General features: G+C 44.3%; 1 protein-coding gene across 18 annotated transcripts in view; it reads right to left on the bottom strand.

Annotated features, from left to right (window-relative positions):
- FoxP (forkhead box transcription factor P) overlaps positions 1-25,722 on the bottom strand; it is a 209,270-nt gene that overhangs the window by 16,912 nt on the left and 166,636 nt on the right. For 14 of the 18 annotated variants that reach the window (XM_034322852.2, XM_034322842.2, XM_034322838.2 and 11 more), the window contains 5 exons: positions 3,723-4,313; positions 3,058-3,120; positions 1,461-1,710; positions 539-643; positions 243-417 (listed from right to left, as the gene is read on the bottom strand). In XM_034322852.2, coding sequence (XP_034178743.1) covers positions 243-417; positions 539-643; positions 1,461-1,710; positions 3,058-3,120; positions 3,723-4,313 — 1,184 coding nt within the window. The remainder of the gene's footprint in view (positions 1-242; positions 418-538; positions 644-1,460; positions 1,711-3,057; positions 3,121-3,722; positions 4,314-25,722) is intronic. The other 4 variants (XM_034322843.2, XM_034322841.2, XM_034322849.2 and 1 more) reach the window with 1 other exon arrangement.

The following is a 25,722-nucleotide window of genomic DNA, read 5'->3' as shown; positions in this document are numbered from 1 at the left end:
CCACCCTCCCCAACCGTGATGCCTTCTAACCCATTCCATGCCACGAAATTGTCGACTTTATTCTTCTCCTTTCTTCTCTTTCCCTTATTTCCCGACCACAAATCTACCCCGACGGATTTACCTACTTTCCAAGAGCGCAAGTACTTCCCAACACCAAGTTATCTATGATTCTGATTTAAAATTTGGGATTCGATGGTCGAGTTCTTAATAAACTTAATAAAAATAAAATGTTTGAAACTTACTTAAGGAATGCTTGATAGTCTTCACAAATAACTTCACAGCCTGGCCACTTGCAGACCCCATGACCGTAGAGGGGATGTGCCTTGTCGTTAGAGGAAACGTCCAACGGTTTCTCGTCCAGCGGAGTAGTTCCGTTCATCTCCGACCGCCGACTCGACACTGTCGAATTCAGAAGTCCTGCGATAGTCCGGAAACGAACGTCGCATTCGCAAAATAAAAGGGAACGGAATACAGAGAAATTGGGAGGGCAGAGGGTAGCTCAACTTGGTCTGACAGGGAGGAGAATTTCAATGTTTACCGTTGAGTCCAGCCCCAGATTTTGGAACGTTCGAGTTCTGGTGGGATTCAGGACCATCCGGTGTCTCCGATTTCCACATTGGTAGACCTTCACCCGGTTGCAGACCTGTTTAACATTTTTCATTAATAGAATAAACCACTTTTATTCATTATTCTCGTGCAAGGGTTAAATAATATTGAATTTAAGCTTTGCAACTTTTAAAAGGTCAACCAGTTTAAAAGATCTCCGTAAGGATCGTGATTGTTAATCATCTGTCTGTTGATCTTATAAATACATCACTGTGTAAATTTAACGCTACACCATGTGACAACAACGTTAAATTACGTAGCGACCGTTGACAAGGAGGTACGTAATTAATTTACCAGTAAAAAGTGGACTGAACACGAGAGGTACAAAGAAGGGGGATGCAAACAGCACACGCGTAGGGATGATAAACGAAAGAAAAAGGGAGATCAAACAGAGGATAAAGTGTGCGAGAAAAAAAAGGAAGAACCGAGGGAAGAACGACGGGCAAGTTTGTTTCACACGTGAATTTCCGAATCCAAAGTACCGTGAGCGTACGTCAACGAGACCCTGCCGCTTTCCTGGCCCTGCCCTATTATTCCACCCTTCCTCTTTTCTCCGTGTACGCCGCGTCAGAAAGAAAAACATCACCGGAACGAGAGCGGACGCAACCGAAACACTTCTACGCGGAAAGTTTCGCCCAGGGTGAAGTGGAAAATGAGAAAGTGCAGGGGTAGATTACTCGAGACAAGAGAAACAGAGACCGAACGAAAATGGGTAGCCGGGGGTTGGGCGGTTGGATTGTTGTTTAAATCAGAGGGGTGGGTTACCACGAAAATTACGCGTTGTTCACACTTTCAATAAAATGAAAAGCAAGGAGACAAAATAAAAATCTTCCTTCAGAAACAGCTGATCATACCCGAAGAAGGATTGTGCCCCTGAAGACCCAGCCCCTGCTGAAGAAGGTACTGGCTCTGCGTGATCTGAAGTTGCTGGATCAATTGTTGCTGCTGAAGCGCCAGTTGCTGAAGAGGAGCGGAAGCTTTCTTCTTGTCGGCCGTTTGCAACAAATGCGTCTGCTGGATCACGTTCAGCTGTAACTGTTCCTGCAGTTGCTGTATCATTCGCTCCAGCTTCTTCCTGCCCAGTTCCGCGAACTGATGTTGGTGCTGAAAATATTTTATCAAGCATTGTAAAGAGAACGAACCGAATTCCTGCGGAAGAAATTGAAGAAAAAGAAGGTACGAGGGGCGAGCTGCATCTTGTAGCCGTTGTATAAATCGCAGACACAGATAATTCCAGGGGGAGGAAAGCGAATAAGACAGAGGGCAGTTGATGGGTACCCCGAAGACAAACAACGAGACACAACGCGGCTGATGGCGATGCTTAATTGCTTACCTCATCCTCGAGGCAATTCCGCGGCCATCCCCGTCTTCTCTAAGCCTCGAGGATATTTTAAAACAAACTCTCAGATAGACGCCACCCTTTATCAAGTTACGCTAGTAGCAAGAAACGCACGATTAATGAGCTACGATACAGCTACGCTTAATGAGCTTGTTTCTCGTGGAAAGAATTTATCAGCGATCAAGGAACATTAGGTATCTCGGTAATTAGGACTTTTAGGACGAGTTCGGGATAATCGATTACGAGTGAACTGTCTAAATTTGTCGAGCGAAGGATACACGATCGAGCGGTGTCGCTAAATAAATATTTGATGCCTCCATCGGAGCTGTATTGAGCCTGCGTGTCTCCAATACCTATTTGCACTGAAACGTCCTTTCAGCTGTTTAGAGAAAGGAACAAAAAGAGCTTTTACAGCTAAATCGTGTACGATCCGAGTGCAAATGATTAAAAGTTTTTTATATGCTAAAAATAATTTGAATAATGGAATAGCGCGCACGTAATATCCAGCGTGATATAGAGAGCAGGAGTCCTGTTCGCAGAGCATCGAAATTCCCGGTTCGCCGTTTGGATGCTCGAGTTCTAAGAGGCTTTGAAAATCAGCGATATTCCGTGAAAATTTCCCGATAATGGAAAAGTTGCACAGCACGGAATTTGATCATTTCGTGGCGGAACATCGCGACGGTAATGAAATAGTTTGAAACAGTTTCAGAAGGACGGAACGAACAGGAAACGTAACAGTAGAGCGGAGGACTCTTTCGGTTCCTGTTATCGTCGAAAGGATGCTCGAATGTTTGTACAAGTTCGCGAGAGGACGAGAAAGCGAGGAAGAAGAAGAATGTACTCCATCGAACAGACGCTTTTTATAATTAAAATTATCAAATGGTAGACGGGAGGGTGATAAAAGGCGGTCTGTTTACCTCGCAGAGTATCTGAAAGATGTTTAACTATGCCAAGATGCAATGCTTGCTCGATAAAATGGACAAACTTTGCTAATGTACCCTGAAGAGGAACGGAGCACAATAAAGCCGAAAGAATGAGCAACGAAACCCGAGATTCTTCTACTATTCTCATCGCAGCTACCACAATGAAATTCCAAAGAATGGAATACTTACGTCCTTCAGGGAGGAAAAGTAGCCGAATCGTTCCTGATTCGACGCATGCTCCGACGTGGTATCCTGCAAGAATCAGTTCCATGTCAATGGCATCAAACGTTTCAATTTTAATTATAAGAGTTAATTATGGAAATTTATTTTACTATAATTTCATAGATTCTATATCCTTGAATCCCAATTACCAAGAGGTTAGTAAATTACTAAAGTTAATCAATACGTTCCCTCCCACACGATTTGAAGATATCAAAGGATCAAGATCCGATCACACGATATCGTGTGCGTGATTGTCAACTCTTTAATAGCAAAAATATAGCATGACATGAGCAGGAAATTGAAAATGTACCAAAAACGATACACATGGTAGGGTACGTGTTAATAGAATTCAGTAGTATAACACTATGATAAAGCATCCCTATTTTAATTCAGGCCTTCTTCAACTTAAAATAAAATAGCAAAAACATAGTGTAACATGAACAGGAAGTACAGAGTGTACCAAAAATTGTACACATGGCAGGGTACGTGTTAATAAAATTCAGTAGTATAACACTATGATAAAGTAGCCCTACTTTAACCTAGGCCTTCTATCACTTACTTTAGTAATTATTTATCTATACCAGGTGAAAATTCATTAGTCTAATTATATTACAATGCTAATATAAGAATACCTGATGATGCTGTTGCTGTTGTTGCTGCAAGTAAAGCGTGTGTTGCTGCATGAACGACTGCAGCTGGGTGGGGCTGAGTATGTGCTGTTGCAACAATTGTTGCATTTGATGAATGCCGCTAGCCGGGCTGAGCATCATCTGCGAGGGATTCTGAGAGGGTGGTGCCCCTGGCGGCCCTCCGGGCGGAGGACCCTGCGAAGGATTCGGCGGAGAAGCCCTCTGTGGGGCTTGTGGACTTTGATGGGGGCTCGGTTGGGGACCTGGCGCCCCGGAACTGGGCTGTTGCGATTGTTGCGTGATGATAGGTTGCTTTTGCTGGGTCATGGGTGCTGTTGTCACTGCGTGCCCAGCGGGACTGAGCTTTCCATTGCTCTGGTACTCGATCGTGAGGTCTTGTTGCTGCTGCTGCTGCTGTTGTTGTTGCTGTTGTTCTGTTACGCCGCCACTTAACTCGTTACTCCTGGTGTTCTCACGGTTACGAACCGACAGTCGATCTCGATCTCGTTCTCGATTATCGCGATCCCTCGACGAGGGAACACTGTCGCGAGCTTGTTGTTGCTGCTGCTTCAGGGCTGCAAACAGCGAAGTAGCCTGCAATAGGAAAATGAAGATCGAGAGCTCGATCAAAGTCGGTTGCGAGCTGTCTCGAGGATAGTTTGACAAATTAAATTATTATATAACCCCTCTAGTCGGTTCGTTTATTACCGGCTTGAGGAGTTAACTATGAATATTATATATATATTGTCCTTTTGGAGGTTAAAAATTCGTCGAAAGAAGTTAGAAAGTTTGAACGCGAGCTGGAACGGTAAAATCGATTCGAAAGCGCGGAACCTCAAGCGATCTTACTTAATAAGAGGAGAAAGGAGTTTCTGTTTTGGCGACACCAGAGCTTGTACAAAGTCAAACGCGAGATAACAAAGAGGGTTACAAAGACGAGGTAGAGGCGCGCGAGGGATGAAGAAGGAGTACGAGAACGAAAAGAGGGAAGAAGAAGCCCCCGAGGCGGAATATTCATGATATAAATGCCGTGTAATGTGCGCGCGTTAAACTTCCAGCGTGTTTTGAGCAATATTGATCTTATCTAATGGTATTCGAGCCCGAGATCGTTGGCTGGCTCGAATCTCGGTTCTCCTTGGAACAACCGAGGAAAACTCGCTGTTGTCTGAATTACGTCGACTCGAGTCTCTCTTACTTCGTTGTTTACGTAGCGGGATTTGTTTTATTAAGTTCTATCATCGAGTAGATTGCGGAGCGTAAAGGCGGAACACCGTGTAACCGGTTCTTCCTGCTTCCTTCCAGCTTATCCTCTTTCAACCAACTTTCAAGACTAACAACTTTTGCTTTTGATTCCCCGTCGAATTTCGAAATAATCTCTTCGCAACCGCGACATCTTTAATTTCTAAATTATCCCCAATTCCTCGAAAAACCGCGTCGCGGTCGAAGATCAGCCTTTCTGGACCGCACATGTTCGAGTTTCGTCGAACCGCGGATAGAGACTCGTCAGAGATAAATTTAAAACGGATTCCACGCTCCGGGCTTCTCTTTCATCTCTCCTCTATCGTGCACCAGGCGTTCGTTCAGTTCCGCGCGGAAAGTCGCGATTGTTTCTCGGCTCGGAAAATCCGCATGGCACTTGGCGAATCGAGCGGCCGCCAAGTCCTATGCTAATCTTATTTGTGTACGATTACGTATGTTTATAGCATGCAAAGAAAGTCCCCGTAGGCGAGCGTTATCAGTGTTTAGTCAGGAGCACCGGTGCGCCTGCCGTTTCGTCTCCGAAGTTCGAAACGTACCGAGGCGAAAAGAAAAAGCGCCTCGTGGAAAAACAAACCAGACAGTTCTCCGCGGGACTGATTCTTTCCGCAAGAATCGTCTTGAAAAAGGAACATTTTGCATTAATCTGAAAAACTTTGTATCTACACAGTTTCGGGTAATTACAATCACCTTTTCCTTGATTGAATCCTGTCAATTAAGGAAAGGGTTAAAAAGGAAGCATTACAGCTGGTCTCCAGCGAGCGCCTTGGAAGAGAGAGAGAAAAAAAACAATAAGAAACGATCCAAAAAGACACGGCCAAGCGACAGGAGCGTTTACTCAACGAAATTAATGGAAAGCAACGATCGGCAGGAGGTTTTAATCCACTTTAGCCAGACGCACGGTGCCGGTTAGATCGCGATCCTTTAATTCGCTAATTAATACCGAGTCCGTCTGTTCGGTCCGCGTCCCTCTTCCTCCCTCCGTCTCACCTCCACCCTATACTTTCCGTTCGTAACGAAGAAACGAAGAATCTTGAACGTCCATGAAACCGTCGTCGTGTCAGCGGTGAAAGGGCTGGAAAATCGCGGACGAACGTGAAGGGTGGTTGAACCGCGGAACGGGGGGGGGGTGTATCCAAGGGGTGTAGGTAGGGGTCCGAGAGGGTAACGACGATGAAGCTCGACGTGTGTACACGACCGGGCCAAAGGAAAAAAATATAAGGGTACGGAAAGAATGAAAGTATAAGAGCTGACGTTGAAGGGCCATCGACTACAGATAAGAGGGACTCCTAAGACTCTTTTAAGAAAAGGTTAAATAAAGGTCGGGGAGCCGCGCTTGTTGTTGGCTGTTCAGATTCCTTCGACCCCTTTACCTCCCCGCCCCACCCCTCCGTGGGTCCCGGTAACGCCACTTATTTGAATCCCGAAGGCTCCTTCGAGTTCAGCCCCCGTTCTACGTGCTCGTCTCGTCTCGTCTGGTCTTCATATCTTTTATATATTAGAATTTTCACCAACCATCCAGAACCGTCACGGCTTTCCAACGTCTCTCTTTCTCTCTGTTTACTGTTTGGATTTATTCCAGCCATCCAGTGGCCCCCTTCAGCGACCGCCAGCTTCCAACGAAACTACTGTACGTTCGGTTGTGTGTAGAGCAGCTTCCGCTCGTCTTTATATTAATCAGAGCGCTGTCATTTTACGGTTACATGAAACGGAGAAGATTCTTTGATTCCATCATTTGTTCTAAAAGTCTATCTATGATTGTATTCCGATTACGTGTGTATCTATGATTAATAAATTATATTTTTAAAAAATGATAAAAATTTTCTCTGTGTCCCTGATACTTTTAAAAATTCTCTCGATGGATCCCCAAGTCTTCCGCTTCATCTGTTTCGCCGTGAAACGACACAGCATCTCCCATAGCGATATGAGTCAGCGAAGATTTCGTCTGAAACGTTGATGGCTCGGTCGAGCCCCATTTGGACATGGAGAATCGGCATCGAGTGGTCCACGGTGGCAACGTTGTTTATTTTCATCGTCGAATCGAAAGTGTCTCGGCGAGAATAGCATCGGGAAACGTAACGGCGGTCCGAGTTTCGCGAAGAATAATTTGTTTTCGCGACGAAACTGTCCGGAGAAAGTGACTTGGATCGAGAGAGGCGAACGGTGTTGCTGTGGGACCAGTGAAATTCGATCGGTAATCCGTGTTGCTTCTCTCGAAACCGATAAAAGTATCGCAACGGTGTCGCGAATGTTTGTTCAGCGTCGTTTTATACGCGCTGACCAAACTGTACGCACAGAGAGAGAGAGAAAGAGGCATGGAACGTGTCGCACTTGAAAGCAGGACAAAAAAAATACAAAAAAGGAATCGTCCACGGGGGAAAAATTCGGTGATCTCCACTGTCGATCCGTTTATTCGACAAATCCGAACCGGATTTAACTTCTGGCTTTTCTTTGCATTCCATATTGAACGTCCCTTTTCGGATCTGTTAACCGTGATAGGTATTTTCATAGCCGTCTGCACGCCATAGCGGGAATATTCTATTATGTGTGTATTAATTAAAATTCCCGCTCCGGTCTCTGTGCGGTCGGAGAGAACGATAGCTCCGATTGATTTTTAACATCGTAACAACGATGTTCCAAGCGTCCATCGAATTCCATCACGGATGTTGCCCAATAAAATGGTGACCAATAAAACCCAAATTCCACGCGATTTTACCTTTCTATTTCCATTTTCTAGATCACAGTTAATCGTTTAAAAAGCAACAATATATATTAACCCAGGAAATCACAGCTGAAAATTATTATACAAATATTTCATAAGAGCAAGGAGAATTTCTGTAGATTGTAAGAAAAGTGGATTGAAAGGGGTGGATTCACCCTTGCCTACCTTCTTATCTGAACGATCGTCGCGAAAGACTGCGTTGAATTTTCCAAACGTGTCTGAACTTCGTAACGATGTAACGATATAGAAGTAATAGTGGACCAAGACCGTGACTTGTCTTTCAGCCGTTAATCAGCGCCGAAAGAGGCCCGGTAGTTTCCCTAATTCCGAATTATTCCCGAATTCATAGGGACAGCCGAGCGCGCGACGAGTGCTGCGAAACGGACGTGGAAAGGGGACTTTTCCGAGTAATTTGTATTCCACATTTCACATGGAACGACGAGGGGTGACGAGTGCCTCCTTCTCGCGTACCATTCCTCCTCCCTCTCAACGTTTCTCTCTCTCTCTCTCTATTTATCCCGGTGTGTTCACACGAGTGCGACCGTTCTCGTGGAGAGACTTACAGTCGCGCGTATATAAACGTCGACCAGGGAGTAACGTCTGATTATGCGAACGCATGGCTGGCCGTAACGCGATTTAATATTAAAATATTATGACAAACGTCAACAGGAGGCGGGTGTAAAGAGACGCGTCTCTGATTGGCCCTCGACGTGAATACGAAACGAGAGAAGTCGAGAGGGGGGTAACACCTTGCCAACCCCTTGTTTTGTACCCCAACTGTTACATTTTCGTTGCTCTTGGAATCCACGCTTGGAAACGAATTTATTTTTCAAAGATAATTCTAATAAAATTTATAGAATATAATACATAATTGAACGCGTTTAGTCAGAAGCGGAAGGGAAAGAGTTAACAATGAAAATTTTTGAGACATTACTAGGAGACTGGAAATCCATGAGGGAGGAACACGTGGACTGTATCTAAAACGATCTAACTACTTGACGTCGCGTTCGAAAAGGATCCTGCAATATTGAGAGGAATTAACGATTCCGGGAACGTCTGTTCTGCCGGACGAGCCAGTCGACCGACTAGGAAGAGGACCATAGAAAAGAGAAAAGGGTGAGCAGGCTGGTAGGGGGTGGTAGGTTTCCTGGGACGACTCGGTAGCCAGCTGGATATTTGGAAAATGGCTAGAACCAAGCGGACGGAATGTCTCTGGGCTTCCATCGTTAACGGCCTGTGTACATTATAGATGGTCCCGTGATTGGTTCGTCAGCCTCTCAAAAACTCTCGTCGACGGCGACGTTCTTCTCTTTTCGCTCGACGCGACGTGTTGTTACCTGGCCGGCTCGTTCTCGTTTCGCAGGGTTCATTTTACCTCGTTGCGACTAGTCACCCCTACCACCCTCTCTCTCTTTCTCTCTCTCGACCAATTGACAATGTACAGAGGCTGCCTTTCATGGGTATCAATTAGTAGAATTCTCGCTGCTGATGCCCGCACGATCTCAGCCTCCGTTCGTATCGTTTTCAATCCTCGGGGCGTGTCGATTGAATTAACCGATCATCGTGTAAATGGAGACTGCCTATTCTGCCTGGACGAATTTTGTCTGTCGTTTCTGTCCCGAGGTATTCATTCTTTCAAAAGTCAAACAAAAATCAAATTCAAATTTCATTTGCAACAAAGAGTATCGAATCACTGAGCAAAAGATAATTGCAATCGAGTATCAAAGTCCCCTATATCTGATCTGCATTTTATTAAAATTGATCCGTGTTGTGTACGAATCCGTCTGTTAATTAGGCTTCGAAGAGCAACCGAACAGTGGTTTGGTAACCACGAAAGAATAAGCACTGGAAAGCGGAACGAGGCGAAGGAGGAAACAAAGATCACCGGCATTATGCAAGGTAAACGTTGCCAGAAGTATACCCTTTCCCGTAGGTATCCGCTCTCTGTATGTACAAGAATTAACGCATAGAGGTTGGGAGTGTCGCAGCTGGGTAGGCGAGATACAGTGGGTCGGGGGTGTCCAGAGAACGGCACGGAGAAAGAGCAGAGAGAAGAGGGATGGAAAATTGGGGAGAGATCGACGGAGGGTGAGAACGAGAACGGATAACAGAGGAAGCTCGGATAGAGGGTGCATCGGAGAGAGTAATTTCGGCATTCTGCGGGTTTGCTTACATCCACCGGTTCAGCGATTTTCACTGTATGCGCACCGGTGAACCTGCACCGTTCTGTCTCTTCTGAAACGATACAGGAGGTGCCAAGATTTTTTTCCGTCTTAATAACTGAATTTTCTGAGCGTAAAAGTCAATTTTCTAAGAAAAATTATAATCAAATATCATCATTAACGATTGATTCATTTGATTTATTATTCTTCCTTTGGTCTCGTTTCCAAATGTCCTCTTCATCCCCTCGACGGCGAAATATTTTGTTTCTTCCCCGTTTCGGGAAAGTTTTCTCCATTAGCTCGCCCTTTCTAGAGGTCCCAGTAGCTGTTTGCCCCTCTGAAATTTCGACTTTGCCCGTCGAAGAAAATGAAACGAAGGATGTATCTGTTTGGCGGAGGCCATAATTTCCCTGTTTCTTGACCCCATCTTCCATCGTCGGGGGCAGCGTTGCAAGCCTGTGGGCCACCGGTCGTTAATGAAAATCAAACAACGGAAAAATTACATCCACTTGGTGGTAACCAGCCTCCTATCCCGCTCTTTTCCACCCTTGAGACTTTACAGGCGAACAGCAGCCGACGAGGAGAGGGTGGAGAACGCGGTGGTCGGTTTTGCCTTAGTCAGCTTTTCCTTTTCTCCACTGCATCAGCGGCCCGGAAAGGTTTGTACTCGGGTAATCGCGCTATTCTTTCCTCCCGGCTTTCGCTTCTTCTTCCTCTTTCCGCCATTAATCATCTCGCGTGTCCCGCTCGTTGGTAGCAAAAAAAAAAAGAAATATTACGAGGGCTGCTGTTTTCGTAGCCTCTCGATTTTAAATCGAACTATTTCTGAAAGAACGCTTGCACAGGGTAGTTTTCTTCTTGGATAGCAAACAACCCTTAGATAGGGGCTGAAGAGGGTAAACGTTCTATAACAATTATCCACAGAAGTGACAAACAAAGAGAAATTAATAGCAACGTCGTTTGTACGGATATCCGTGTTTTCTTGGAACAACGTTCGAGCCACACCATTGTACCGGAAGTCGATGTCTGGGTGCATCCTTAGGCAATCGCCAAGTAATCTGTTGGCGGGCAAGGCACGCTCGTGTTTTACTTTCGTTCCGGTTAATAATTCAGTATCAATTAGTGGCCGGCTGAATTATGAAAGGACCTTTCTTCGTTCCTTTCCACCCGCTGAATTTCGTTGCTTCCTTGCCAGAGAAACGAAAAACGAGGGGCAACTTCAACTTTCCAAGGAGCCGCGTCTCATCTCCAACTTACATTTACCCTCGCTACTTTATTATCGTTAACGATCGATATCTCTTTTTCGTGTACCGGAATGAAACGTTTGCGGCAGACATATTTGTGTGTCTTCAGAATTTAAGAAGAAGATATTCGTCGATTATTTTTCTTCGGGATTTTCTTTCGCGTCAGTCGATGATCGTCCAGAAAGAAGAAAATCCCGACAATACAAAGCTGGTAACAGGAAACTATCGATGCCCTTTCGAAGCGACCCCTATCGACGGGGGGTGTCTTTTCGAAAAAAAAGACGGGAAGCGAGTCGGAGGAGAGAAAGGAAGGAAGGAGGCGGTGAATAATGGAAAGTAGCGAATTCCTTTTCTGCTAGTCGCGGCCAGACGAGCTCCATTAAAGGTCCCTAAATCCCCGACGTACTCCGCCCCCTCGCACTGCGCGACTCTACCCTCTCCCTCTTCTCTCACCCTCCTGGTCACCCCCCTTCGTACATGGACGGATCATGACCAAGCATACGGGCGTTCGCTTTTGCTCGTAGACGCATATTTATTCGCAGTCCATTTTGGTTTGTTTGCACAAACGAGAGAGAGTCCGTCAGGCCGACGTCGTCGGACCTCTGTTCTCCGCCTCTGCCTCGTGTCTCTCCCTGCTGCTTTTTTTTTCTCCACCACCTCTCGCCGCTTTTGCATTCCTACGCTTTTTCTCTGCTCACTTCCGGTGCTCCACGAGTGGGTATCGCGAGGGTGATCGTCACCCTCGGCTCGAGGTATCTCGTTTCTTTGCCATCTGCTTCCTCGATCTCTCTTTTGCATTCGATTTCCTTGAAAATTGTTAGAAACAAGAGTTCCTTGTTTCAATCTTGAAAGAACAACTGTCTCGATAAACAGGAATACCGGACGAGATTGCGGTTAAAAATGACAAAATATTATTTAACTCCCTCCCTTGTTCTTGATGATACAATTAAGTCCGGCAACAGCAGATTTTCCGAGTCGGAAAATTATCCGATATTTTTCATCCGCGCCACCGCGAAGGGTACGTCACCGGCTATGGGGGACCGTCGAAAGGGGTGAGAAAAATGCCAGGTTGTTTCCGGGGCTCAGGAATTAGAAGCACGAACAAGGGCGGCAGAAATATCGGGAAAAGTATAAGGCGACTTTAAACAGAATGAAAGGGTAGTGGCTGTTTTACTAATGAAAGGTTACGACGGATACTGATGGATCAGACCGGTTGATTTATCGCGAAAATAAAGCCTCGCTGATTAAGCAGGGATTTCGTGGAAGAAGAAAAATCCTTTGTGGACCAGACTGGAAGTGATCTGTTGCGCGTTGTTATCTAAAAACGAAAGAAATCTCGAGTTACCCCGGGGAAAGTTCTTGTTGGTTTTCATTCATTTAATATAGCGTGTCACCCCGTTCCTATTCTCACCGGGTTCCCTTAGCTCTCTCGCCTCTTCTTCCCTCTCTTTAATATCGACATTAATATTCAAGACGCCGAACGAAATGAATATTAAACGCAGTAATCGTTTTAACTCTAGTCCGACGATAATGTCCGGACCACCGCGGGAAGATGCCCGCATGCGTTCGACAGCTAATTTATTCCTTCCATTTATTTACGATTCATCGTTTCTATTACACGGTGGTAGTATTTATTCAAAACCCACCCCTTGCATCCCTTCCTTACTCAGCTATCATTAAAAAGAATTTTAAACGCCATAAGTTTTTGATAAAAATTCAGTGTTAAAAGAATTTCCCATCGACCCGAGGACCTGGCTGGAAGTGAATCACGTTTCGCCAAGGAAGCGGAGGGAGAGGAAAAAGGGGTGGTTCCCTGTTTTTACCCGCTAATTCGACGAGAATTGCGCGCTAGAGGAGCGTAGAGCAACAAGAGGAAGAGAACAGACTTCTTCTCGGTACACGAAAGCCGCATTTGTATTCAACCGTCGACGCCCGAGCGGATTCCGGGGGTGCGCTCTAAGACCGCGCCGGATGAGGTGCTTTAAAAAAGAGAAAAGGAGTAAACGCGGATGGCACAAGGCGCGTTCCGAGGGTGAAAAACCGAGAAAAGGTGGTGCTGCTACCGCGGCTGTTACCGTGTCTCCACTGAGCGACCAGGACGGTGGTAAAAATGACAAGGAAGGGCTGACTCGAAGGGGGTGGAAAACGATTGCAGGAGCTCGCTCGCGTATTTCATATGCAGAGGCCCTCTGTTTTGCTTGGCCCTGGCAATATTATTACCATATTTTTCACATAATGCGTCCGCGTGTATGTCTCTTATTTCACGCGACACCCTCTGACCCCCGATACACCCCCGATCCGAGGCCACGAAACGCGAGATCGAACGGGCTAGGACCAAGCGTCTTAACGTCTTATCATTCATTGCTCGAGCTGCTGCTTTTTATGGGGGTTGCGAACACCCCCGATGAAAAGTTTATACGTTGCAGCTCTGATCTCTGGAGGGGATGATTTCTTGAGCCCCCGTGACGTCTCGGGAAGTCTTTAAAAATTATTTTTACCATGTCCAGACAGATTTGTAATTATTTGTGAATAAAAGAATTCTCGTAAGTAACAAATTAGCGTTTCTTTTCTTCGTGAAATTAATAGATCCAACGCTAAGTGCTAACACCAATTAATTTCAATTTGAATTCCTAACAAGCGTTAATTCGAGCACGACTAAAAGTCGGTCGTTCGGTAAAAAACTGGTCCTCGCGTGCAAACACGTCTCAATTAAAGAACATGCATCGTGTGAGCTATGGATGTACTCTGACTGAACAAATTATCACGAACACACCCCTGTCGCACAATGCGAGATATTCAGGCTATTTCGTTCTATGCCGTTCAAAGCTAACCGGCCGCACCCTGTAAACACGGCTGAACTTTGTTTTATAAGAGTCACTCCAGTGTGTCGCTTGGGAAAATAAAAACCTTCAATTTACTCCCTTTTTCTGGATGATCGTGTTTGAACGTACCCTTTTTTTCTATTTTACATTGTTAATATCAAACGTCCGTCAACAGAGTGTTGAATTCGAAGTTCCGCGAAACGATCGTATCAGTATAACAAAATTTGACGGAATTTACACGTTCACTTTGCCTCGACGATTTCCAGGTCTCGCGGAAAACGTGGAATGTTATCGTCTTAAAAATCTGGAAGCGTTTCCGGGAAGGAAAGGGTTTCTCCTCCTTCGAGCAAGGAGGAAAACATTTTTCCTTCGCGTAAGCGAGGCCAAATAAAATTTTAGAGTCGACGAGAGCTGTCGATACGATGGGGAGACACTTTTCAATACAACGGGGCTTGCGTGTATCCGAAACTACCCTGTCTCACCCCCTTGTTCTTACGTGTACAGCACGCGGGACCTATTCGTGTGTAGATTCCAGAAAATTATGGCCGATAAAGAAACAAATTTCGAATTCCAACGAAACGGGGGCGTTATAAACATTATTCCGCTTGTAGCAACCCCTTTTTCCAACGGGGCTACCATCCCGTCGAACCGATCCCGCTCTCGTTCCTTCGCCTCGAATACGATTTTCGGGTATTCCGAGGCGAGTAATAAACAACGCGAATCCCGCATATATATTTTCCAAGCGATTAGAGGTGGGAATCGATTGTCGTCGTCGCGCCTCTGTCTCGAACGCGAATGTTTAAAGCAACGCGTGAAACTGCGAGTCTCTCCTTTGCCAAATTACAGTTCTGAATAATTTGGCCGGCTAAAAGGATTCTACATCTTAACGCATTAACAGTTGGCATTGCTTTCGGTAAATGTTATTACGAATAAGATTATTGATTCAAATGGCGTTTGATTCGATCGCAAAATTGTTGTCTGTACAAATTTTAATAAATCCCGGAATTTTCTGATTTCCCGTCGCGAGGTAACAACCAGACGTAATTAAATACTGATATGCAGGTGACGATGGTTCGGATACGATGAAGCAATCGCGGCGCCATTAACGGGAAGATTCACGGCATTGACGACGCGTTGAATAGGATATTAAACGCCAGAAATTTTCATCCATCACGGATGCCCCAAGCTACATAATTAAAAGAATCTTGTGAATTTATCTAAAGAAAATTTCTTGTTTCCAGGAATAATAATTCTTTATCCTACGGAATTATAACACACGAAAATATGAAAAATAAGAAATTTCTTTCTAGAATCGTTCAAGAATAATGTTAATTCGAGGATTCTTGTGTAACCCTAGCTCGGATAAAATTAAATCCGACTAATATCCAATGATCGAACGCAGGAGCAACACGATTCCCAACGGCAGGTGAATTCGTACGAGTTCGAAATAGACGTCGGAACGCGGTAACAATGGCACGGGGGAGTAAGAGGGCAGCGAGCAAACAAGCAGAAACTGTTAATACGGAGAATCGACCGAAATTTCCACGTTGCGTACAAGTTCGGCAATGTGGGTCGAATTGTTTGTACAGATCGGCCGCGTTTCTCAGCGTTTGTACACACTTATGTACACCGACGATGCGAGCAAGTTGGCGAGCACAAGCCTAGAGGAACGAGTCCGAGAAACGTGGGCGTTGAAGACTCGCATATGGCCATCCTTATTCTTCCTCGTCCGACGACGCATCCCTACCAAAGACATTCTATGTAAATAGTTGTGTAACGCAGAAACGAGAGGCATTAAATAAATAATAGCCGAGCCATGGTTCACGAAGTTGAAAGAAGAGCGCCGCTTGTCCAGAGCAGATGTGTCAACATACGTCCTACCTACTCGTACTTTTTTATTTCTTTTTAAGCTTATGCTTCTTTTTTTCTACTTCTACCTCGATGACTGGTACTCGAAGTTTTTTCATTCATTTTCCCACAGAGAAGAGGATACTTGGCATATTTTTATATTTTAATGCCTTAATTGTCACGAGGATGATTGGTATCTTAAATTATTTATCAAAATTCAACGATTTTCCCTTTAAGTTCGAATGATCGTTTTGTAATACCTAGAAAATCATTCGTATTACCAAACTCTACATCACTGAATTAGAATTTCTAGAACGAGGCGTCCAGGTTGCAAACGTGCAAGTTAAAGGGAAGAACTGTCGGCTCGAATGATCGTGACAGAGTGGCACGACCATTCGAACCGTTCTAATACCTCGTAGACGCTTGCTCGCAGATTCCATAAGGGGGCAGTTTATATGCAGGCTACGGATGGGTCAGCACAGGGGGAGATATATATTTTTCAATATAACTCGCGCCACCGGTAAGGGTCGCGAGAATCGTCCAAGAGAGTCCAAGTCGACGTTATTTTTTATCTTTATTAGATTGCCGGGTATCCGTTAGTTGAGCTTCGACGTGCTACGGACGAACGTGCATGAATATCAAGTGACCGGTAACACGTGGCGCAATTTTATCGTTTTTCCACTCTCCTGACTCTTTTTGCCCGAATTACCAATGTCCTTCGTCGATTCCTTTACCATCCTTGTTTTGGGGGTTGAAAAAAATAATAAAATCCTTCCCTTCCTTCGCTCATCAAGTCCCTCGACCACGTGATCATTATTTCAATTTTAATTAATTTCATCAAGAAACATACTTTTATTTTAAAATAAATGATCGATTAATAACCATTTGTTCGTTTCGAAATCTAAGATATCAGAAGCTGAAGTTCTGCCAAAATTTAATTCGTTTGTAAAGATGCATTTAAACGCGGTTGCACTTTGCGGTAAGAAATTGTTACCGAAATACATTTTATTGTAACTGTACAACGTATCTTTGCTACTGTTGGCTAAATTCCAAAGTTGATGGTGTATTGCCTTCGATATTTATAGCCGCTCCTTGTTTCATTCCAAATAATATCGTATCGAATGTATTCGAATGGGGGTATTAAAGATCAGCATTGCGCCGTCACGATGAAGTGGTTTGTTCTCTAGTAAAAGAGCTCAAACAAGAATAACGCGAAGCAGGATGTGTTTGTTTGAACGTCCGTTAATGTCGCCGTGTGTATTGTTTACCGTATAACCGTACGTTTTCCCTCCGCGGTTATACGAAGTTTGTCGATATTGAAAGAACCGAGACGAGGCGGTATCGTCCTTTGAAAAATACTCAAGGTAAACTCGCGTGTTGATTGTATGTTCAGACGGCGAGGTGGAGAGCGGTCGTGTGTAAAGAGCACGGCCTCGCTGGAATTTCCAGGATGCTACATCGACTCCATCGAAGCCACTTTAGTTTCTGTGGGAATCATAATCCCGGTTAAAGATGTTGCCGCCAGCTGTTGTAATGCGTCCTCGCTCCTGTGCTTTCTTAAAACAAAACTCCCTCGATAAAAACCAGTGTATCGTTCCTTTCTGACTTCAACACGTTACTATCGGCTGCAAATATTTTTCTTGGTGGAAAAATAATCTTCCGGTTGATTAAAAACTAAAGGCAAGATATCCAGATAAAATTACATTGTAATTGATAAATCAAATGATTATAATATATAATTTATTAAAATCTGAGGGGGTAGTTTCGGGTGCTTTCCCCAATTTGAAAACGTGCTTAAACACTGTAAGGATACGTCCAACGTCCGGTAATTAATGGAGACGTAACGAGTGGGCGTATCCGTAGACTAATATGCGAAATAAATCTGCGGTAATAGTAAGTAATTTGGCCAATAAGTCGATAACAAATTGGGTTTGCCAACGGCAGCGCGCGGGGCTCGGTAATGGCAGGCAAGTGACCGGATCCACCCCCTTGACACCCTCTCCTCACGACCGTCCGGCAACCCCTTCGACACCCACTCATCCCTTACTCCCATCCTGCTAGATTTCCCTTTTGCGAGCGTATTCATATTTCACGGACTTGTAATATAGGAAAGTTTTGTTTAAGCCATAAAGCCAGGTAGCAAGGGTGGAGGAACGGTTTCAGGGAGAGGGGGGCCAGCCCTCGATGGACACTAGGAGAAATGGTTGAACAGGGGAAGTGAGAACGAACAAGAAATAATTCACGCTGATGTAGCGAGTGCGTGGCGTTTTTCACGCGTGCACGACAGCTTGTGTGCGTGTGTTTGTGTGGGAGTCAGCGGTCAGTTCAAGAAATTGCGAGATAAAGAGCGAGAAGGGGGATACGAAAAACGAAGGGGCGTGATGTATATCGCTTTTCTGCTAGCAGGAAATCGTGAGAGGCTGCGATATCGAGATCCCGTCGCTTCGTGGAAAGACACTATTTTTTTTCCCTGGGAAATTAGTTTTCTTCGGGGTGGAAAACTATCGCTCTTCGTAAATAACGTTAGAATTCTATAACTTAGAAATGAACATGAAATTTGTTTCTTCAAATTTCAAGAATGCAGTGAAATTTCATTGAGGAGAAAAATATCACAAAATGGGGTAGACAAAGGCATTATCGTTCAATTTCACTTGCAAAGAAAAAAGTAGGATGAAAAGCATGCAAAAGAATATATCGAATCTCTTAGTAGGAGGGAATACGAAAGAAGTGGACGTCTTCTTTCGTTCAAAGACGATAGTATTCAGAAAGCCTGCTGGTCAGTCGTAATGAATAATGTCCACATCTGTTCGGGACGTCCCATCAGTAACTGCTGCCCCCCGTCGCCCCTTTCGATCCTTGCTTCACCTTGCTCCTCGCCCTAAAAACCATTTCCACCCCATCGCTGCTTTCTCGCCCGATTTCGCTGCATATCAAATTATGGACTTCTGAATGGCCGATCGTCGCCTGCTGCCGGCGCTGCTGCTGTGATATATTTGGATATATTAAATTTTTTTTCCTGCTCGAACACATCCGACCGGACCAGCGTCCGGTACACATCCAAAGGGGAATCAATATACGGTCTGTCCACCATCAGAGTATCTGATTCTCCGAATATCCGAAGGAGTTCTTCGAATAATCCACGGTAAACCTTGTTCCCTTGTGATCACGATAAAGTATTATCGACACGATACAGCGTTTCAAATCCTATATAATAATATGAAATGGTGACCCCAATATCGTTCCGATAGAGTCATAAATCAAAAATAAAATTATAAATTCCAGTTTCATAGAATTTCTAATGAGATACATAAGAAAGAAAAGGAGATATAGAGGATCATAACTCCGTTATTAGTGCACTGACGAAAATATGTCAAAGGAGAAAGATAAATGGTTCGAGCACTACATCTGTAGGCCCTTACATTTTTTCAAATGTAAAAAGTACATGAGAAATTAACAATTGCATAATTTTTAAAAATGGAAATGCATATTTTTCTTTTCCCCTGTTAATTCTGCGTAAAAAAATGTACTATGGTATAAAAATGTGTAGTTCTCGAGAAATTCACGAAAAACGATTTAATTTTTAAAACTTTAAACAGCTCTCTCTCCTAACTTTCTCTCTGGGCGCTCTCTTTTTCTCTCTTTTCACCCTTTATTTCTGCCACCCAATGGACAAAGATTGAAAATGGGTGAAATTTTTAGTTTAGAGCGTGCGACTTCGAAACGCTTTGTCTATAAAGGGTTAAAGGGTTACATAGGATCGAATAAAAATGGACAAACAAGTATTCGTACCCTACGACTCTACCTACGAGCCTTCGGAAAGGTCGAGAGGCTTCGTTTGCATAGTCGCCAACACCTTGCGTGTCCATTACTCGGGTGGTAGCGGAACCGAACGCGGGGGTTGACGGTGAAGTGGACGCAAGGGGGGAGGGTAAGAGGTGTGAACCGTAAACGCGCCACGTGCGGCAAATGGAAATGGACCAAATATCGCTGCAAACACTCGACCGTGCGAGTATCGATATACGACGCACCCTTCTCCATCTCCTCCAGTCTCCTGATCCCCATTTTGCTACGGCCAAGGCACACACGCGCGCACACAAAGGACCACGATTCCACGGTCCGTTTGTCGTTTATACTGCGCCCACCTCATACCTTCCTCCGGTTCACCCTTCGCCATTGCACACCTCCACCCCCTCACGACTGACGTTTCGTTCGGCCAACGAAAATTCACCGGTCACTCGAATCCATCAGGTATCCACAAAATATCGCAAGGCACTTCTCTCTCGACTTGCTTCGATACGATTCTTCGTAGCGACCAGACGAGTGCACGTGCGTAAAATCACGCGAACGGGGCTTTTATCGGGACGAGGGTGGCTCTGAATTTTACCCTTGGAATTTAGGTGAGACCGAGTCTAGGATTTCGATCGGATACATTTACTTTCGATTCCATTTCATGTACACTTGCTTGACTCGAGGAACTAGAGTATGGAGTTCCTTTTTTCTGTCAATTAGATTTAATTAGATTTTAGCCATTAATCCTCCCTTTTTATTTTTCCATTTTCTCGGAATATCTAATAAGAGTTATTGGGTCAACTGTTGACCATAATTCCAAGATACAATTAAACGTAGTTGGCCGCATTACCGAGCTGGATTAACAGGATTTCAATCGTCGCCGCGGAGACGAGGGAAAAGAAGACGCTTAAGTGGCGAACGGTTCGAAGCGGTTTTCGCCTTGGTACAATTCGACCGTTCGTTTATCCATTAATCCAATTCGCGGGCGGTCGTCGGTGTCCAGGAAAGGGACGAAGGCTGAGAGAAACGCGGTAGAGTACCGATAGGATAACAGCAGGACGAAAAAGGACAGGATGAAACAGAAGGACGAGGATAGAGCTAGCGAGTGCTTCTAGCTAAACAAATATGTACTCACGTACTCATTCACCTATCTCCCAGTCAGTCCTACCTACGCTTCTACAGTCCTTTTAAAGACTTTTCCTGCTGTCCCTGGCTCTAACCTCCAGCCGTCAACCCCTGCGACGAGCCAACGGACGGTGGTACGCGTTTAACGGGTTTACAAGTTCCAGCAAGGGTGAAACTACGATCCAGAGACTGTCTCCGGCTCCTTTCGCGTGTTCGAAACCTTTTTAACCACTCTAGCCGTTCCAGGCAGACAGCCTTGAGTGTCCATGACAATTGTATCCATTCAGAAAGATCTTCGATACAAGGAAATGAAGAGAAATATTTGTTAATAATTTTAGAATACTCCATTAAGGAAGCGAACAAGATTCGGACATAAATATCAAGGTATTCACGAAAAATCTATTTTAAACATCTGAATGGTGGCTGCTGAAAAGCAGGCAATTAAACGCAAATAAATGACTGAACAGTAATAGAACCTTCGATTTCTGGGAAGAATACTACTGCTATTGAAATCCTGTTTTCTTCTTGGTTCATTCAAGATATTGAGATATGAGTAAGAAATTTGTTTCGGGCCATAACTCTGTTATTAGTGCATTCACGAAAAAATGCCAAAGGAGAAAAATAAATGATTCGAAGGGCACTACATCTGTAGAACCTTAGATTTTTTTTAAATCCAAGGATCTTTTTTCCTTTGTAATTAAAATTTCCTGATCATCTTTACAAAATATTGGTTATTCTACTTTGTAATCTTTCGTCAATGTCTTTATTAAGAGAAAGAACTTCATGGGGGATGAAAAGCGTAAATGTTCCTGTTATACTCTGCATTTTTTCCCCGATGCATCGATCCTCCTTCCAGAGCCGACTATATATCTTTCAAGAGTCTAAATCCACGAAGGATTTCGTCTGACGCCAGCCAGGATTCCGTGATTCCCCAGGAAACCGTTAGACAGCAATCGCCTATTTGTTTCGTCGCATCGTGTATTGACACTGCGAGACGGTGAGCGTCGCGGCGATAATATATCGACGACGCCAGTGATATATACGGCCTGGACGGAGTGAGCGGCTCCGTGCAGAAGAAAGACTTGTCTCATAAAGTATAGGGCGATTTGTCACGGCAGTTTGTGATGCGACCGGGAGAGAATAATCCTCTGGATATCATCTAGCACAACTTGCTCTCCCCTTCTGTGCACCCCTCCCCTATGAGCTTTCCACCCCCTCTGTCCTGAGAGCGGATTACTCCTGACCCGATGCTACCACCCTCGCTCTTCCGCGCGTTCTTCGTTAGTCTCGTTTTCAACGATCGCGAATTATTTCGCCGGATGCCTTCGAAATTTATCCGTGACCACCGCTAAAGGTGTCTTCCTCAAGAACTATCGACGAAAAGTATCGGCTCGACGAGACGGAGGATGAATTCCTGTCGAGCGTTATCGACTTCGAATCGATACTTTTAATTAGAAACTTTTCTATTCGACGCGTATTCAACGCGACTCGATTCGCAGAACCATCCTACACGTTTCACTATTCGCAGTTTCCTCTCGGCCCTTAACCAACCCTTTCCCATAAATTATCCGCTTCCACTGGCCGATTTATAATTACCGCTTTCGTACATCCAAAGCGTAATTTGCTTGTGTAAATTCTACGCGTTCCTGGTTTAAGTTAACCGTGATATCTCGTCGAGGAATATAACCGTTTTATCCTCTCTGGTTGAATAAGATAACACTTTTATGGGATACAGTAATTTGGCTAAATTTGTGAAAAAGTATTCCCGAGAATCAGACATTTTCCTTTTCTTGGGATTCTTGACTGGAAAATAAATATTTCCGCTTGTAATTATCATTTCACGAGGCTCGTAATGGAGACCGCTTTCACACTAGGTAACGAACGTTTTAATTCCTACATGATGGCTATATTTGATCTTGGATCGAACACGCGCCGCTCGTGTGTACGACGTCTGCAAAATACAATCGTGACAAGCGGAATCGCGTAGCATCTCGAGGGATTACGTTTTAATTGGCCGATACATTATTCAAAAACCGCGGTTTCCTTGTCGATCAAACCGTCCAAGGTAATAATATGCATCGTCAAGAGAAATTAAAAGATCAATCCCGGTTTCCATATCTGCATTTCAACGTACAAGTAGCTCGCCGACTGAATTCTGAATTAACCACCCCTATTATCGTTCAACCTACCATACGAGTATCTTTACATCCATATTAAACATAGATCCTGTCAAATCTCCCTTCAGGAGATTATATTCGAATCTATGAATATCTAATTCCTTTCCTATCAAACTCTTCCGCTTTCGAACATTTATAAATATCGTTTGAATCGAGTGATCGCATTTAACCCTTTGAAAAATCTCTTAATCATTTTGGGTGGAATTTTCTCGGTTTGATTAGGTGTCTTTTTTTTTTTAATTTTTTGAAATGACAAACGATGTTTCGCAGTGGTTTCGTGCGCACGGTGGCGCGGTAGCCACGCGACTGTCGAGCAGGTAGGAGCTTTCAGCTTTTCGAGCATGGAGCTTCGTGGTTTCGCGGTTTCGGGGGGGATAGGACGAGGTTGGCAGAGGAAAGGGCGGCCTGAAGGGTAGGGGACAAGCGTCGGCGCCCGACGATACACTACACACCCGACACAACGATGAGTTCGCCGTTTTCAGTGCGTGCCACGCGTCCGACATGACAACATACACCTCCCTATTTCCTCGGCTCCGAAGCGTTTCATGTTTTTCCCGATATACGCGAAACGATCACGAAGCAGATTCCTTTACGATTTAAAAAATGAAAGCGATTACCGTTATTAGGTATTGATCGCTTGTTAGATATGAAAAGAAGTAATAAAACGGAATAAGGTTAATATAAACACGGAATGTGTAAACTTGATATGGAAATAATTCATATAATGAGTACCTTTTTGACTGAATATTGTCGTAGCGAGAGGGTTAATCAAAGCTCGCGAAAATAAATTCCATCTGCTGACTTGGAATGTAATTTTGAAAAAACAACCCACCCCACTTTAAAACAAATAAAAGCGTATGTTCCTCTTTAATTAAATTCTTGTCCTCGGTGAAAATATTTTTTCAAATGAATCAGAAATAAAACCTAGCTTTCTTTGATCCGTAGAATAAACGTAGACTCGAATAACCAAGGGTGTTCCCTAATCACCGTGGAGAAAGTAGTGTGCGTAATATGAAAATTGCTGACAGCTCGTTTTATAGGGGCGTCAAAGAACAACACGTTCTCGGTCGTGTTGTTCCTGTTCTATATTCATAACCCGCCTATTATCGGAGTTGATAAATTTGCAAGAACCAACGTGAAAAGACGTTGTTCCTCCGTATCATGCGATCGCGAAGAAATGAAGCAATTACTCGATACACGCGTTTCGTTAATACATTAACATAATAACTGAAGTATATCCTATAATTAGTTCGGTCGAATAGAAGGAAATATTAATTTCCTTCGAGTGATATTTTATCGAGCACAGTATTGTTCCGTATTATCTCGTTTTACAGTGACCATACCGTACGAAGCTGTCAAGGGAACTCACTGTTTACGCTTTATCGTCCGGTAAGCTGTTTTCCTTATCGATCGCGATTGTTATCAGGTCATCTTGCAGCCCGTTGCTTGCAATTGCATCTATTCAACGAATAACCCGCGCCTCGTGCCCGTAAAACTACCGAGCGTCGCGAAGCCTGTCCAAGCCGTGAAAGAAAGAGTTCATCTTTTATATCCTGAGAACGAATGCATTCCAGTTGGGTTACAATGACGTAAACGTCCTCCTCGAGAAGATTTATAACGCGACAGATGGTACGATTCGTGAATTCTGAAGAAATTAAAACCGCGGTTCTTTTTACACACCAGTTTAATATTTATTTTTTCCTAAACGGAAATACGATCGTATCTCACGTACACTTAACGTGTTTGAGAATTACTTAAACAAACAATTGTTTGTATCAGCAATTTGTCATGTTACACGGTATCTTACATTGTAAACACGCGTAAAATTAGCGATACGCGAAACGAGCGCGATTGATAAACGTTAGTCGACGAGTCACGTTGTGTTTTGCGAACGTTATCGCGTACGACGAGTTTGAAATTCACCAGCAAATGTCAGAAGTTCCAGTTACTTACACGATTTCTCGCATCGCCGTCGAATCAACTTCTACGAATCGGAGGCACGATAATCGGTCACTTTCGTCACTCGTAGCTTTCGACGCTTACAACAGCTGTGTTCCATCGATTTCATACCACGGTATTATTTCCCTCTCCACCCCCGCGTCTTCACTCTTTACGTTCACTGTCACACGTCCCGAAAGTTCCCGAGTTTTTCCACGAACCGGCACCGAAGACGTCTATACTCGCGTGCACATCACTCTCGAGGGGTTAAAAGCTGCCACACGGAACATCTCAGCCTCGAAACTCGTCGAGTCGATCACTTAAAAGTCACTCTCTTCCTGGTCGGTGCACGTGTCGAGACCCGTTCACGCGTACACAAGCACTGTTTACGAAATAAAAGAGAATCCCCGAAGGTCTATGTATCGAGAAAAATGAAAATCGAAGGAAAGATAGAACAGCTGTCAGAAATGAAAGAAAAGGAAAGGATGGTAGGGAAGTGTGAGTGAAAATCTTATAGACACCAGTGCGAGTTAGTCGAAGAGAGATGAAAGGATATCGAACGAGCGTAAGAGAGAGACGAAGACAAAGAAGGAGGAGATTCGTACATATATAGCTTCCTATGTACGTACATATATGTAGCTCCTCAGAAGAGTATACGAGAATGAAACAGAGAGTGAATGAATGCGCGAGTGACGGGGAAGGAACGAATCCGAAAGTGTCAGAAGGTATCAGAAAGTGGTATTCGGATGGCGCGGTTGTCCCGAGATATGTACGGTTAGTAGGCAATATCGTGTTTGCCTCGACGGGAGAGACAGGCTTGCCAGGGAACCCCGTTAACCCGGCAGTACGAAAAAAGAGCGAGAAAGAGAGAGAGAAATTTAAAGGTGGTCCAAGGAAATGTGAGAGAACGGAGGTGGTA

Source organism: Osmia lignaria, chromosome 4 (genome assembly GCF_051020975.1).
Source record: "Osmia lignaria lignaria isolate PbOS001 chromosome 4, iyOsmLign1, whole genome shotgun sequence".
Classification (NCBI taxonomy): Eukaryota; Metazoa; Arthropoda; class Insecta; order Hymenoptera; family Megachilidae; genus Osmia; species Osmia lignaria.
This window is presented reverse-complemented; position numbering and strand designations above follow the sequence as displayed.